The sequence below is a fragment of the Canis aureus genome, chromosome 2, assembly GCF_053574225.1.
Source record: "Canis aureus isolate CA01 chromosome 2, VMU_Caureus_v.1.0, whole genome shotgun sequence".
Taxonomy (NCBI): Eukaryota; Metazoa; Chordata; class Mammalia; order Carnivora; family Canidae; genus Canis; species Canis aureus.
Window position 1 is genome coordinate 8,296,590 of NC_135612.1, and position 16,423 is coordinate 8,313,012.

Sequence of the window (16,423 nt, forward strand, 5' to 3'; positions counted from 1 at the left end):
TGGAGAAAGGGGATGGAAGCAAGGGCCATAGAAGTCCCCGTGGGGCAGGGAGTAGGGTTTTACTGAAAAGGGGATGGAGAACATTGGCAGCAAGGATGAAGAAGGCAGAAGGACAAGACAGAAATAGTGGGTGCTCTTAAATGACCCTTCTGAGGGGCTGAACTTGCCTCCCCCCGCCACTAGGGAAACAGGCATATCTGAGGTATAATATTTAAAGCTCTTATCCTTGGCGGTAATTAATTTCCTTTAATTATTCCTCATTCTTTAGAGGAAACTGTTCCACCCATGCAGCCTTGACTGCAGGTGCTTGGGGGGAGTTGGACCACATAGTTAAAGAGAACACAGTGTGGGATTTCCAACCAGGGGAACAGGGAGTCGGGCCTGTACCCTGGTGGGGCAAGCAGGGAGCTCTGGCCGCACACGGCCTGGGGGACGGGGAGCCGTGCAGAGGATGCGGCGTGGAGGCGCAGGTGCCAAGCTCAGGATTGGGGGCGGCGGCTATGGAATGACCTTCCTCCCTGGCAAATCTCCCCAAGAGTAACGGGGAGGGGTCGCCACCCAGGTCACACTCTGTACACACAGCACAGCCCTTCTCACCACCCGGAAACCACCCCTGATCCAAGGAGCCCCCGTTCCCACCTTGGCCTCCCCCTTCTCATCCTGGCGCTGCCTTTCATCGGGAACAAACTTCCAATGTCGAAGAATCGTCGGCTGTGTCATCATCTAACCAGAGAAGACAAGTCACCCTGAGGCCCCCTTAACAGGTTAGCTGCTAAGTCAGCAGCCTGACGGCAGGAGCGCCCGGCGTGCACCTGAGCACCTCCTAACTGAAGGTGGCCCAGCAGAGCCCCGGTTCCTGCACACGTGGCCTCATGTACCTGGACCCAAATCTGAGAATCTGGAAGGGACATTTCCTTCATCTATTTCTGTGTTGTGTCGACAGCCACAGGTGTTCCCCGGGTTTCTGAAAGGTAGAGAAGACACACGAAACACACCTCTCGGCTGGTAAGTTTCCTGCTGAAGGCCCCACAGCAACGTGTAATGTCAAACGGTCTCGTTCCGAAGTATTCTGTGCTTGCTGATGCACAGTTTGCAAACAATAAGTTCTTTGTCCAAACTCTAGTGTAGTCAGAAGGTCAGTCGAATCACAGAGCTTTCATATACACGTGTTTGTAACGTTGCACACGCATTAATGCACCACGACACCAGTGATTATCGTTTCTCGGACTTCTTGGAATTCTAAGGGATTTTTATATTGAAGTTATCATCCTACTTTATTACTTCTTTCATTTATATTTATATTATTTATTCTCATTGTATTATATATTTTATATTTACATTAGATATTAAATTATATTTTCTGGGGCAGCCCTGGTGGCCCAGCGGTTTAGCGCCACCTTCAGCCCGGAGTGTGATCCTGGAGACCCAGGATCGAGTCCCACGTCGGGCTCCCTGCATGGAGCCTGCTTCTCCCTCTGCCTGTGTCTCTCTCTCTGTGTCTCTCACGAATAAATAAATAAAATCTTTTTTAAAAATTATATTTTCAATTTATATTTATTACTATAATGAAGTAACATCCTACTAAATTCAGCAGAATTTATGAATAGAAGACTCCTAGGCACTGAATGGCATAAATCTCAAGGGTCACTAATCTCTCCCTCTCTATAGTCATTGATGAAAATGACAGTCTTATTAGGAGACTGGAGGACACGCCTTCTGTTACACATGACAAAGGCTTGGATATGTTGAGACGTATATATCTGTAAGGGAGAAACTAATATTCAAAAGGCATCCTGCAGTTTCTTTTCTCTCATCCTATGCTTCGGTTGATGATCTTTCAACTGTAAAAAGTCAAGTTATCCATTTCCTGGAAAAATTCACCACCCAAAGTCATCTAAGACACATTTGGAGTAGAAAGTCCACTTACTCACTTCGCAAGGAAAATATTTCTTCCTGGTGGGGAGAGCAATTGGATACTAGAAGCCACTTATTTAGAATTCGAGTAAGAACTACACATGCCTTCCTAGGTTTGGGTCAGATCATCCAGATCCTCTTGTCAGCCCTTTTGGACCTCTCTTTCCTGGACAATCTGAAGACAAGAGCTCCAAATGGTTCTCAAGCCTAGGTTTCCAAGCCACCCTTTCTGTCCTTTGAACATCTAAGTGTTTACCTGGAAAGCCCTACCCTGTCTTAGAGAGAAAGCCTCTCCCTATTAACCTCTTTTTAAATATCTGACAGCTTCTTGTTTTTTTGAGGAAGTGGTACCTCCACCCACCGCAATTTGGTGAGTTTACTCAACGTGTTATTATATCATATGGTACTTAAGTCCCATAAGCAAACTGTAGGATGACTGTGACTTCCTTATAAGGCATTGTGATTTTTGAGCTATCACTTTACTGATTAGTTTTGAAACTTAGGTCCATTCTTATTGACTCATCAGCCAGAAATCATAAATCTGCTCTCTGGTTCCTGTGCTCCTCAGTAACATAGCCATCTTGGGGATGCCGTATTATTTACTTTATCATAGTTACCAGGCAAAAGAAAGCTTTTGTTTTCCTGTGCTAAATCATCAGAGTCAGAAAGAAAGAGTTGGCTCTTAAAATCACACTGTGCATGCTTATGGTTGGTCCTTACATCAAACCTGGGGCGTGTGTGTGGGTGTGTGGGTGTAAGAGAGAGAGAGAGAGAGAGCTAGAGAAAGGGAGAAAAGACATTTCTATGTTCCTGGAGGAGTTACTGATCATCCTTTTCCCCCTAAAACTAGACTAACATGATCATATCTCTGTAGTCACATTTTTTGTCCTTGCCTTTCCATTGCTACAAATCCCGGATCAGAACTTTCCTCATTCCCATATCCTGGGAGCATACCGGTGACATACAATCAATATCTTCAACATCTTCATGGTCCAGATTCTTTTCCCTCAAATCCCCTAGACCCCAGGATATTCAACACAGAACTGTTGAGCAGGGAGCAGTTGCTCACCAGTCTTGGGGGCTTCTGGAAAGTACAAGTCAGGGATCAAAGCTTTTCTTCTCCTTTATCACCATCATTCGGTGCTAGTACACAGTGAGTACTCAGTACATATTAAGGAAGGCAAAGAAGGAAGGAGCATTTTGCAAATAATCTAGCAAAAAACAAAAACAAAAACAAAAACAAACAAAAAACAGAAAGCCCCCAAACTAGGTACTTACATGTTAAGATATGGTATAAGGGGTTGGTGGCCAAGGAAATCCCAATACTTCAGACAATCAGAAACAAGACTTCCGTCTTATACATGTGGGGCAGTGGGCAAAATTATCTGCACGTGAGAGTGGTGATGATAGAGATGATGATGATAATTCGCATTTAAACTTACTGATTTTTAACTGGAGGACTAAAAAACAATGAGGAGAGAGCTAACTTTTGATTGGTTATAATAATATTACTTACGATCACTTACATGAACTACTTCCATCTAAGCCAGATTGCTTTGTAATATGATAATGATGATAAACAATTTTCATAGGCAAAATGATTTTCATTATAATTTTATCCTCACCCTCAGAGTATTAATCCATGCATACCTCTTCATAGCTGTCACATAGCATGGCGATAACGTTTCTTCAGAAGACTGCTTAGGAGTCTTTTGACTCTTTAAAAAGAGTCAAAGGAAATATTGCATCTATTCAAGGAAAAAAAATCTATTTTCCCCGGCCATGGTGAACAAGTTATTTTGTTCTTTTAGTCAGATCCCCAAACCAGGTTGGATCCTCTTCACAATTGACCTTGGCCAACAAGTGCTGTTTTGTTTCAGTTGCCCACAAGCTGATGGCTCAGAAAGTGAGCACTAAAAAAAAAAAAAAAAAAAAAAAAGCAAGCATTTTCTCATGAACAGTACATACAGGGATAAGCAGAACCAACACAGATGAATCGTGGTCGGAAGACCTGATTTGCTTTTCCCGAAAATCTTTTTGTCCTTGACACTCTTAAATTTCATAGACCATGCCTAACTGTGGCTTTTTCTTTACTTCTCATGTCTGTCCCGCTCTGTTTTTTTTTTTTTTTTTTTTTTTCACTGAAAATGTTCAGCTTTCAGTCTGGGGCCTCGATCACCATTGTTTCTTCAATATTAAACCCCCTATTTCTGGCACTCCTACTATCCAGATGTGAGCCTTTCCACGGATTGCTTCCACCTCTGCTTGGCTTGGCATCTCTTTTCTATTTTCTGTGTCCTTATTTTTACCTGTTCCCTCTGGGAAGGAGCCTCCATCACATTTCCAATGGGATCATTAATTCTGCAGCTGTACCAACCCTACTTTTAATCCCATCCATGGTGCTCCTATACTTTTTTACCCATAATGTTTCCAACCTGTATCTTTTTACATTTTCTTTTTATCGTTTCATGTTGGTGATATTGTTCCCAATCCATTTGAGTGTGTTTACAATGCCTATTTTGAACCCTTGTCCCATCAGTTGTAAAACTTCCTCTTTTAATGGACTCTGTAATCCAGTTTGCTGTTTTCTTTTTAAAAAGCTGAGCTCCTTGGTTATCTCCTTATTTTAATCAGTTAATAATCCTATTGGAATATTCATTGCTCTGTCCAGCAACCTAGATGGAGGAAGGCCAAGCATCCAACACCAGGCTAGGCCTGACCTGATGTCCTTCAATTGTCCACGGGGCAGGAGAGAGGTGTGAGCCTGGAGGTGGAGTGCCGGGGACATCCGAGAAACATCTTAGTTTGTGTCACCAGTCCCGGAGATTTGGGTGAGGAAGGCAGACGAAGAGAAGTGACCATTCAAGAACTATCAACCCTCACTCACTTTTTGGAAACTCCTAACCAATATTCGTACTGCCAAGATTTTACACCTGAGGTCACCTGCATCTGTGTGGATCCTGGCACCATCGATGGCCCTGAGGCAAGGTAGAGAATGCCCTAGACTAGGACTGTGGTGCCCTCACACAACGGTTCAAAACGGCCCTCAGCCAGCCCAGAAATTTCCTTTTTTTTTATTGTTCTTTTTTAACATTTAAATTCAATTGATGAACAAATAGTATTAGTTTCAGAGGTAGAGATCAGTGATTCATCAATCTTCTATAACACCCAGTGCTCAGAACATCACGTGTCCTCCTTGATGCCCATCACCCAGTTACCCCATCCCCCTACCCTCTCTCCTCCAGCAAACCTGTTTGTTTCCTGTGATTAAGAGTCTCTTATGGTTTGTCTCCCTCACTGATTTCGTCTTGCTTTATTTTTAACTCCCCTCCTATGATCCTGTTTTGTTTCTTAAATTTCCACATATGACTGAGATCATATAATTCTCTTCTCAGATGGACTTATTTCACTTAGCATAATGCCTTCTAGTTCTAGTTCTATGTCATTGTAATAGGTGAGATTTTATTTTCCGATGGCCAAGTAGTTTTCCATTATATATATTATATATATACACCATAATATATATAATATATATACCACATCTTCTTTATTAATCCATCTGTTGATGGACATCTGCCACCCAGGAATTTCTGACAGCTTCATGTCTATCCTTATGTTTCTACTTCCGTTGACCCTGATCTGGGGGGAGTGATCTTGTAGTGCTTCATGGCACAATGCCTAGATTGGGAGGGGTGATTAAAATTTGCTTTACTCCAACTCCATATAAGATCCTTTGTAGCATTCCAGCACTTCATAAAAATGGTTAACATTTTGTATAGGCCTGCAGCGATAAGATGCTTGATTGCAATGTGCAGATAATTGCAACGTGGAATCTTCAGGCATGTAAATGGTCTTCCATGATAATATATATTAAGGATGCGAGATTGGAGATGGTAAATCAATGCATACCGCCAAAACACGTGGCCGTGTTTATTTATCTCTTCCATCCGACACGCATGATTGTCTTGTTGTTCCGATCCAGAAAGAGAAAGTCCTTTAAGACGGCATCCTACCTATTTGTGAACCACCACAGGCCCACCAAAATCAGGCTGGCGGAAATAGCTTTCGCTGCTCTGATACATAACAGTGCTAACTTCTGGCTTCCCTTATTAGTCAAGACAGCTACACGTATGCTTTAAAAACACTCAACCCTCAAAGCCCAGTCCTTTCACACCACACAAGTTCACATTTCTCTCTCATGTCACATGTCACCATAAAAATTCTCCGCTTTGTGTAGTCATTCAAGGACACAGGCTGATGGACGTTCCAATAAGCCAACTTATGGTGGGAGGAGGACGAGAAGGGACATCATAAATCTGCTCTTCTGTGCCTGGGCAGAGTTGACACCTGCCACCGCCGCTCAAAGCTCATTGGCTAGAACTAGTCAAATTACTGGGTGTGCCTGCAGGAGGGCTGGAATCTGCTGTTTTCCATATGCCTGAAAGGAGAGGAGATTGGATATCGATGAGCACTGGTGTTGTCTACCACAGGTCCTCGGTGCTGTGTCAATATATTTATGATATAAGCTTGATTTCCAAGATGACACCCTGCTCAGATGCACCTCTGAGCTTTTTTACCCTTTTTTCCTGTTTTTCAGTGGATTTACTTCTTCTACATTTTTTATGTTTCCCAAGGTTCAGTTTCTAGCCATATGCTACTTTTCTCATGCACTATTTTTCTTGAAGCTTTAAGAATCATCTATCACGGTGTTTCTCATAGTTCCTTAACTACAGAAGTTCAATAAATAATGAATTATTGATGAACTAATTAAATATCAGCTCATTTATCAGCTAAATGGTGACTATAGGAATTCCGTATTTGGTAGGCATATTCAGTGATCTTTTATACTTCATAGTAGAAATTTTCAGCACCCTACCTCTTTTTCCTCATAATACTCTCCTCTATACCTTTATTCACCTTAACACTTTACTATTAAAAAAAAATTATTTGCTCTATAATGAATTCTGGCCTTTGAGAAACCAGAGTTTGTAAATAATAATAGCATGAGGATATTCGAATGATAAAAAGGAAACAAGAAAACCAAGTACTATTTTTTATTTTTTATTTCAAACCATTGACTATCCTCATTTTTAGTTGTCTCTAATCAATGTTAAACAAATAATGCTAACTTCAATGCCAAAATAAGTTTGGAAACAGTATTTAATTTTTTTAGTATCTTCAATTAGAAGCTGTGTAAGAGTAGTGTTTTTCATAAATAGTAGCAACTTTTAGGGCTATGGGGCCAAAAAACCCAATTTTTAAAATATGGAAAGTTAGGGGTACCTGAGTGGCTCAGTCAGTTAAGCATCTGCCTTCCATTCAAGTCATGACCCCAGGGTCCAGCCCGAGCTCCGAGTCTGGTTCTGGTTCCTGGCTCAGTAGGGAACCCGTTTCTCCCTCTGCTGCTCCCCCTGCCTGTGCTCTGTCTCTCTCAAATAAATAAATAAAATCTTTTAAATATATATATTGAAATTTGGGGCGCCTGAGTGGCTCAGTTGGTTGAGCCTTGGAATCTTGATTTTTGGCTCAGGTCATGATCTCAGGGTTGTGAGATCGAGCCCTGCATCAGGCTCTGCATTGGACATGCAGCCTGCTTGAGAATTTCTCTCCCTCTCCTTCTGCTGCTCTCCACTCATGTGCTGCCTCTCTCTCTCAAAAAATACAATGTTGAAAGTTATTTTCATTATGACTTTTGCATGAATACATAATTAAAAAAAGAAGTTCGTTGATTTACTTTTTAAAGGTATCTGTTGAACACAACTGTACTTAAGGCATCTTAATAAATTGACTTTGAAATCTCTGACATTCAAAAAAAAGAAATCTCTGACATTCAGTTACCAATGAATAGGTTTCTAAAAATCTATCTAATCCTCTTAGATGGATTTAAATTTGTACATTTCTCAGTGTGTAATATGTATGAACATATATAGACACATGTACATATATGTATCTATATCCATATATCTAGAGATGATGTGGCTCTTGTTCTTGCTGTTTTGCCATTGGGTTCCATGAGCCAGAAAAACTCATTTGTTGTGTTGTTTTTCGTTTGTTTAGTTCAAAAATGTATCAGAAGAAAACTGGGATTCTCTATGCAATTAGAAGTAAACTTTTTACCCCATACCAAACATTTTCATTGAAAGATTATTTATAAAACAGATTTGTTTTCAACTAAATTATATTGCATCTCTGCTATAACTGCTAGAGTGCTAAATGCTTTTACATATCTTTCCTACTTTTTATAAGGAGCTAGAAAACAGTACCTGATATACAAAAAAATCGTATCTATTATGAATTTTTATAGATTTATTGGAGTATAATTAAAACAAAACAAATCACACTTATTTAAAAAGTACCATTTGATAAGTACTGATATAGGTACATACTTGTGAAGCCATCGCAACAATCAAGATAACGAAGCTATCCATCAGCTCGAGGGTTGCCTCATGCCTTTGTCATCTTTCTTCCACAGTGATCTGCATCGCTGCCCCACCCCCCACCCAGGCAGCCAGTGATCTGCTCTGTCATTAGATTTGTTTTCATATTTTAATATGTGACATACATGGAATGAGATGTGTGATGTGTGGATCCTTTTTTTTTTTTTTTTTTTTTGCCTGGCTTTTTACACTCATCAGTTATATGGAGACTCGTTCCTGTTACTGCGGGCATCTATAGTTTTTTTTCTATTTTAATGCCGAATAGTATTCCATGGTGTGGATATCACAATCTGTTTATCCCTTCACCTGTTTGTAGACATTACAAATGAAGCTGCTATGAGCACTCAGTTTCAAGACTTTGCATGCACACACTTTCATTTATTGTGGTTGGATATCTAGGAGTGGAAGGACTGGGTCATATGATACGTATGTGTGTATTTTTTAATGCAGGTGTCAAGCTCTTCTCCAGAGTGGCCATAACATTTTACACTCTCACTAGCAGTGGACAGGAGTTTCAGTGGTTCGGTTTCCCTGCCAACACTTAGTACAATCGGTATTTCTAATTTGACTCATTCTAACCAGGGAGTAGTAGTATCTCACTGTGAGTTTAATTTGCTTCTCCTTAAGGACTAATAAATCTGTTTTGCAGTTTTCATATGCTTTTTGCCATCTACACATTTCTTTGCTGAAGTATACAGTGTGATATTTTGCAACTCTCGTATAGGAGTGTTTGTACTTTCACAAATGTTTATACATCTTTTTGTGTTTGCAGTATTGTGAAAGTCTGAAATTATTTCTGAATAAAAAAGTAAAAAAGAAAAAATCATTATAAATATGGCCACAAGAATTATACGTGGTAACAAATCATCTCTAAAGATATACTTGAATACACAAATACAATAAATTTTTAAAATATAAATATACACAATATAATATTAAATAAAATATTATATTAAATAATAGTTTAAATTCCAAATGCTGCTAGCGAAGATCAAGAAGTGGAGGAGGACAAGTGTGAAGCAATAGAAACAGAGAAAGCTTCCCAATCATTGAGGTGGGCTGAGTCAACAAATAGTTTCAGTCTTGGCTTGCATAACTAGAGATCCGTTTGTTCACTGCAAGTTCAAGCAAGAAGTGAAAATAGTACAAATCACTGCAGAAGACAAAAGCAAAGGAACCGTATTCCTTATACGGAAAGAGAAAGAACACAGGACATGACACAAAACATAAAATTAAAAAATTAAAGCAACGTGACAGACAAAACAAACATCACAGTTAAAGATTTTTTGAGAAATGCAAAAATGTTCACAACGTGATGTTAAACAAAATGTGTAAGATCCAAAATGTATTCAGAATGACCATAATAACGTTGAACACACATATATATATTCGGCACAGAAAAAAGAATGGAGTTGTTGTCTTTGGGTGGTAAAATTATGCACCATTTTTATTTTATTTTATTTATTTTATTTTTATTTTCTTAATCGTAATTTATGTGTTTTCAAACTTGTCTACAGTAAGCATGAATTACTTTTACACTAAAGATATGAGTTATGTGTTTTTAAAAAGAAAAATATAGCTTTCCATCTCTCCCTGTTTCTCGAGCGAAACCTGATTAAATGGTGCATGAAATGGCATCGGGACCTTCTGCCGAACATCTCCCAGGAAAACTCTGAAGTCTGCCCCTCGGGCAACATTGCCGAGGTAACAAGTTTTATCACTTAAGTTGTTTTACCTGGAACGCTGTCCCTCACATGAAATTCAGTTTCATCTTGAGCATATGAAAGGTCATAGCAAGAAGTTACAGGAGTAAACATTAACGCCAGTCAGTTTTGATTAAAGTGGAGAATTTTCTCCCATTTCCGAGGACCTAGAAGGGGAAGGGGGGCTTGGGGGGGATTTTCCCTTTGCACAGGCAGTTGCTGTTCATATTATTAGATGACTTGAGGTTGCCTCCTGCAGGGCCCCATTTGACTTTATGGCCTCACAAAGCAGCACAGAGCAGAGACTAGGAGCTCGGACTGTGAGGACAGGATCTGGCCCTGCGTCCCAGCCCTTGGGGCAAGCTAGTCTCTCTGCCCCTAATTCCCTCATCTGTGAAATGGGCCTGATAACCACAGTGCCCACCTCACAGTGGTGCTGAGAATCTGAGGAGTTCAGATTTGCCACGTGCTGTGCACGGTGCCCGGCACCGGCGAGCGCTATAGAAGCCTTACTGGAATAGATAAATGATTAAAATAGACAACTAAATTGTAGTCTATGGCAGTCCCTTTTGTCTCCCTGAGTAACGCAAAGTACTATTTCTGTATCTTGCCACGCACGGGAGCGTGAAGCACACCGCATTCCCCCACCGGGCTCCCGCTCCCTCTTGGCCTCCCCGTCTTCTAGCTACGGTGGTTTGCAGCCCTTCGCCTTCCTTGGCCTCCTCAAAAGCGGCCTCTTCCCAGGGATCCTGCATCCTTGCCGTCCTGCTTTCTGCTTTCCAGAATCCTGGGTGGGGATAATCCACACCGATGCGTTTACACGCTGTTCCTCTGCGCAGGGCCTTTCTGGAGCATAAGGCCTCGATCCTATGCGTCTAGAATGGTTGTGACAAAGAGCATTGGCCAGAGGGATGCTAACAAGTATACTAGGAGAGAAGGAAACTCTGTTCCGAGCTCCTAAAAAGTCAGTAAATACATGCTGGTTTAGCAAAACTAATCTGTGCAAGCTTTGAGGACTCTGACTCTGTGCGTGTCCCGGTGGGGAGGACAAAGCGTGTGCCATTTCTCGAGTGTATTTGCCTGACAGAAGCCTCAGTTCTCTCTCTGGAGTCCTAGTAACCGTCGGAAAAGTGGGTGGAACACCACTTTGAAAAATGCCCTCCGTCTTTACTGGGAGGAGTGACACTGGGCGGTGAAAACTCTCCACAGTCTTGCGGGGAAGAAGTGTTTCTGAAGACACCCTTCGAGTGACGCCATTTTGCTTTGGTGGCCAGAATGGGCTCATCATCACAATCCCAGAGGTAACTCGCCCCCCCCGGCCCCAGGCCCCCGGGCCTGTGCTCTCACTCTACACATATTTAGGGAGGCCCCAGCACGGCAGGAGCGCCCTGGATGAGCAGCTCTGACTTTGCCCCTGAGGGAGCACTGCAGAGCCTTGCCTGACAGCTCCCGAGGACTCGGTGCCGAAAGTTAGAAAACGGAATCAGACATTCAGGTAATAGACATCCCCCCTCCTATGGGGCGCTCAAGAACAGAGCCAGCCCCGACGCGTGGATGGAAGGGGAAGGAACAGCGCTGTGAGCTCCCCTCGGTCCATTCTTCCCAGCTCGCCATCTTGGCGTCCTTGGCAATGTTCATTCAACCTTCAGTCATAAGAGTCCAACAAGTTCTACGGGCTGATAAGAAGAACAGTGATGAAAATGGAAAATATTTACTGCATTAGGCACTTTATATATGCTAAACCCGCTTTTCCTGTCCCTGGTTGACATGCCAGGCAGATACCATCATTTTTAGAATCGGAACAAAGACATACATCCTCTCTAGTCCCTTCTAGGGGCAAGAACAGTCTCGCTTTAGTAATGAAGATGCTCAGTGCAGTGTACTAAGTAATGTTCCAGACTTTCTTCTAGATCGCACCCTGTCCCAGTGTGGGCCACCCCTCCTGTCCTCACTCCAGGCGTGAAGTAAGGGGCGGAAGAGCTCCACTTGGCTGGCACACATGCGGCCTCTGGGGCTCCCGAGCTGCTGGAGCTCCTCGAGGATACTGCTGCTGGTGCCCTCACGCTGTGAGGCTCACTGCGCCTTGCCCCAACTGCTCACCATCCTCCCTCCCTCCCTGGCCATCTACCTGGTGGCCCATCTCCTTTGTGGTGTTCAAGTAATTAAACAAGGAAGCCATGCGACTGAGGCGGCTGTCATGCCTTGGTAGCCTACATAAGCCAGCAGCAACCTCAGGCTGAGTTGATTCCTGTAAGTGCACTCCTTCAAGGAAAATGAAATGTAAGAACAACCACGCACAAACAGCCAACTGGTTGTTCCTATCACGAGGCAACCACTTAAGCTGTAGCCACTCAGATAATTCCTTTGCTTTCCCTCCAGGTCTCTTCTAGAAAAGCCTTTCCCCTCAAGTCTTGTCCGGGGAGTGCTCCTTGCACTTCATGCCAGTCCACGCCTGCTCAAATAAACTCTTGAAAACCCTAATGGGCCTCCAGCGATCTTTTCACAGTGGGGATCAGATCATCTTTCCAGATAGGGGTTCTTCACATAGTTGGAGTTCACGTCTTGCCCATGAGAAACACTCATGCTTTTCTGATAGTCAGCAAAGAAATGTACTTTGCGTGCAGTTCAGCTCTCCTCTCTCAGCTCGGCCACCTCAGGCCTAAGCGGCCACGGCCTCTCACATGACCTTAATGTGCTTTGATTTTGGGAGACGGGTGTCAAGCCTTCCCAGTGCTTCTCTCGAAGGTCCCCTTCTCACGTAGGTGACAAGGAATATTGCCCACTCTTCACCGTGGATGCTCAGTCCTCCAGCAACCGTCTCTCTCTCAAAACAGTTGATTCGAACAATTCTCAAAACAATAGATTCTCAAAACAATAGATTCTCTCTCAAAACAATTCTTCCTTTAGACACACCCGAGCTCTCTTACATGCTTGTGGTAGATATTGAGCTGAGGCTTGCAGGGCTTGACAACTCTTTGCAGGTACTGTGTCAGTGGCCTCTTGAATATGCAGAGATACGTCGAACCTATGATTTAGTTGTAGGCCTCTGGGGATTTGGTGAAAACAGAGATAGAGAGAGTCTCACCCGAACGGCCTGGTATACAACCAGTGTCTGATCTTAAATGATACAGGTTCTCTGATTATTCACTAGACTCTAGTTACTGGAGAGAGCGTCTCACAGGCAGGATTTTTTGTCCTTTTAAAAAGTGATATATCTGCAGCTGCTAGAACAATGCCTGACACACGGTGGCTCCACAAAATTTTGTCAAATGCATGTATTATTTTACAGATAAGAAAACTGGGGCATAGGAAAGGTAAGTAACTTGTCCAAGCTTATTCGCCTAGTACACCGTGGAACCATGATTTGAATAATTAGTGACAGAAAGCAATTAATGGTCATCGGATGTATTTTATTTAAGCTTTTCTTTTTTTAAAAAGCCCTTCTTTTATATACATATTTATGTGACCGTGTATAAAAGTATTTGCATGGAACCTGTAAATTATTCTTATTTCCACAGAAACCTTCAAGAATTCGGTTACCCTGTAATTCAGGTACTCCCAGGGGTTCACCTGTGGGACTTCTGGGCAACCTGACCTTGGGTGGCCACACTGCCATCTGGTGTTGAATATGTGAATTGCAAGCCTAACATTACACACCTTTTGGATTGTGGTTTCTTAAACTTTATGTCCATTAACTCATTTAATCTTCACAACAACTGCAGGAAAGGGGTACTATTTGTATACCCATTTTACAGATGATTTGTACACCAGCAGGAGGACCAGGACTTGATCCTAGGCTACCTAGCTCCAAATCTCTTATCACATCGTCCTGTTTCTCTAGCAGAGAAATTCCCTAAACTAATTCCCTCTATTTCAGTCACGTTAGAGATCTTAGGCCCTCTGCTTCCTTCCTCTTCTCCAACCTGCATGTTGTCATTTCATGGGGTTATTATGATCTCCACCGGCCATCTAGTTGATGCTAGGAGGAAACTCAAAACCATCATGCTATTTACTTACATAATTTTCTTTTCCTCATTTCTAAGTATTTTACTGCTGATCCAAGTGAGAAAAGTTCTAGTCTGATAGTTCATCAACGGTAATGAAGCTTACTCTTTAACACCTATCATTTCTAGTTCAGTAAGCCCCATGTAAGAATTCACATGTGATACTGTTAAAAAATGACCCATATGGAAACCTTTGCCTCATTAGCTTATAGTTATTTCTCCTAAAGTTAATAATACTTCACTACCTGAATGGTTTGGGAGAGAATAACTCTTCTTTGTTGAATCAGGAAATCTGATCATTTACATATAATTCATCTAATGTCAAAGCACATAAAAAAAAAAAACGAGTGGGTCAGACATTCTTAGAACAACTTTTAATGCTCTACCCATTATTTTTGTGATGTTTTTATATTCAAAATGCCTTGCAATTTACAGGGCACTTTGACACAGTTTTTTTTTTTTTCTTTTTTGTTTTTTAATTCTTTTGATGATAGTTTGAAGTATTTTTACTCTTATTTACAGAGGAGGAAATTGAGACCCAGAAAGGTTTTTGTGACATGTCCAGGGACACAGTTAATAAGCAGCTGAGCTAGGACTAGAACTGTCTGATTCTAATCCAGAGCCGACCATTTTAAAGGCCTTCCTAATATCCATGCTGATGTCAATTGGTAACTTATCTTTCCTTCCCAAGAGATGCCTTCATGAGAAAAGAAGTTTAAGGTCAAATGCATTTGGGGAAACACTGTCTATTAAACTCCCCATCAGAATAATCACAAACTTGTTATCATTTTTAAAGGCTCTGAAGGACGCCCGCATTAATGAAGCTCATTTGCCTTTGTTTAATCTAAGCTTATTCCCAGATTTAATTAATCATTGGACTTTTTTCCCCAAGTAATTGCTAATAACATCCAGAGGACCTGCATTAATAACTATCCAGTGTTAAATGAACAGCATATTACCGACCATTCAAAAAGGGCTACTCCTACCAACATTACATGTGGACAGGCTGTATTTTGGGTGAGGTTAGCAAAGATTAGAGCAAGAGAGTAGTCATAAAAGAACAGAAATAGGTGTATGCTTTTGTTTTTTAGTTCTTAGTCACAGGGACTTGCTACACTATAAATACTATGGAAGTAAAACCGTTTCTAAACTTTTTTTGTGAGACATGTAGTGCAATCCACTCTCAAAAAAAATGTGTTTGACGGAGAAAGTGGCATTAATTTCTCACATCAGTTTTATTAATCATAAATAATTGTTCTATCAGAAAATTGAAAAATTAAGCCTATTTTTCTACTTAAGTGGCATGACACAGGGCTATTCTGATCCAGAAAGGTCATTTGCAAAACTGCTAGATGCTTAAGGGACCTCTGAACACTATCATTTAATGACTTGACCAATGTCGCTTATGCAATTTTCTTAAAGGGCCACACTGATGCTAATAATACACTACAGAGTGTTCACATATATTAGAAAATAAGTTATCCTGCCAATGGAAAAACAAATAGTTCCTTCCTATGGCACTTTTTTGACTTAAAAATCATTTCTCTTTCCCTTTCTTCCTCTTTCCTATTCTCTGTTATTCCCCTACTTATTGATCCAAATTTCTGATCTCAGAACGCTCCAGTAAAGGAGCTTCAAACGTCAGGCAGAGTGGGGAGAAATGGCCACTTTGATATATCCTCAGGGCAGTTAAAGCACTGGGACATTTAAACCACCCCAGATACAACCTGCCCTCAGATGCATATTCACTTGGCAGGCTCTGGTCTCCTTTTTCTCCACCCAACTGGAACAGGAAACCTAAATCTAAACTTATATTATACCACATTTAGTTCTTGCCTACATGAGGACCTGCATGCACGCAGATACACACAAACGTAGAGTTGTCTAAATTATTGTTCTTCCAAAAGAATACTCTTTACTTAAGGTACGAGACTTTGAAAATCCAGCAGCCAGATAGAAAGTCTAAAAGCAAGTCGTAAACTACCAAATTACGGTGAACTCAGGTTTAATCTTACAGATTGCTCCCTATTCCTCTCATCCCTAGAGACTGGGAATTCCAACCAGCTCTAACTGGTGTACTTTGGTACTTTGTAAAGAGACGCCCGGCTGATTGTGAACTGCCACCCTTGAATTGCTTTAATGGTGGAGATTTTTACTAAAGGTCAACTTGTATCATTCAAGCAAATAAATCCTACCAACAGCTCAGGCTGAAATGTCTGAAATGGGCTCCCACTTCTGCTCTTCTATGACCTTTGAGGCATCTCTTCATCTGTTCTGTGGCATTGAGGAAAGAACAGCATCTTACCTTGGTGGGGTGCTTTGCAGTCTACCAAGCGTTCCCTCATATTTCATCCTAGTGTTGCTT

General features: G+C 41.6%; 1 protein-coding gene across 1 annotated transcript in view; it reads right to left on the reverse strand.

The window, feature by feature from the left end:
* Positions 1 to 3,019: 3,019 nt before the first annotated feature.
* PPIP5K2 (diphosphoinositol pentakisphosphate kinase 2) overlaps positions 3,020 to 16,423 on the reverse strand; it is a 101,503-nt gene continuing 88,099 nt past the window's right edge. The window contains exon 33 of the mRNA XM_077862821.1: positions 3,020 to 6,352. Within this exon, the coding sequence (XP_077718947.1) occupies positions 6,282 to 6,352 (71 nt within the window). The 3' untranslated portion in view covers positions 3,020 to 6,281. The remainder of the gene's footprint in view (positions 6,353 to 16,423) is intronic.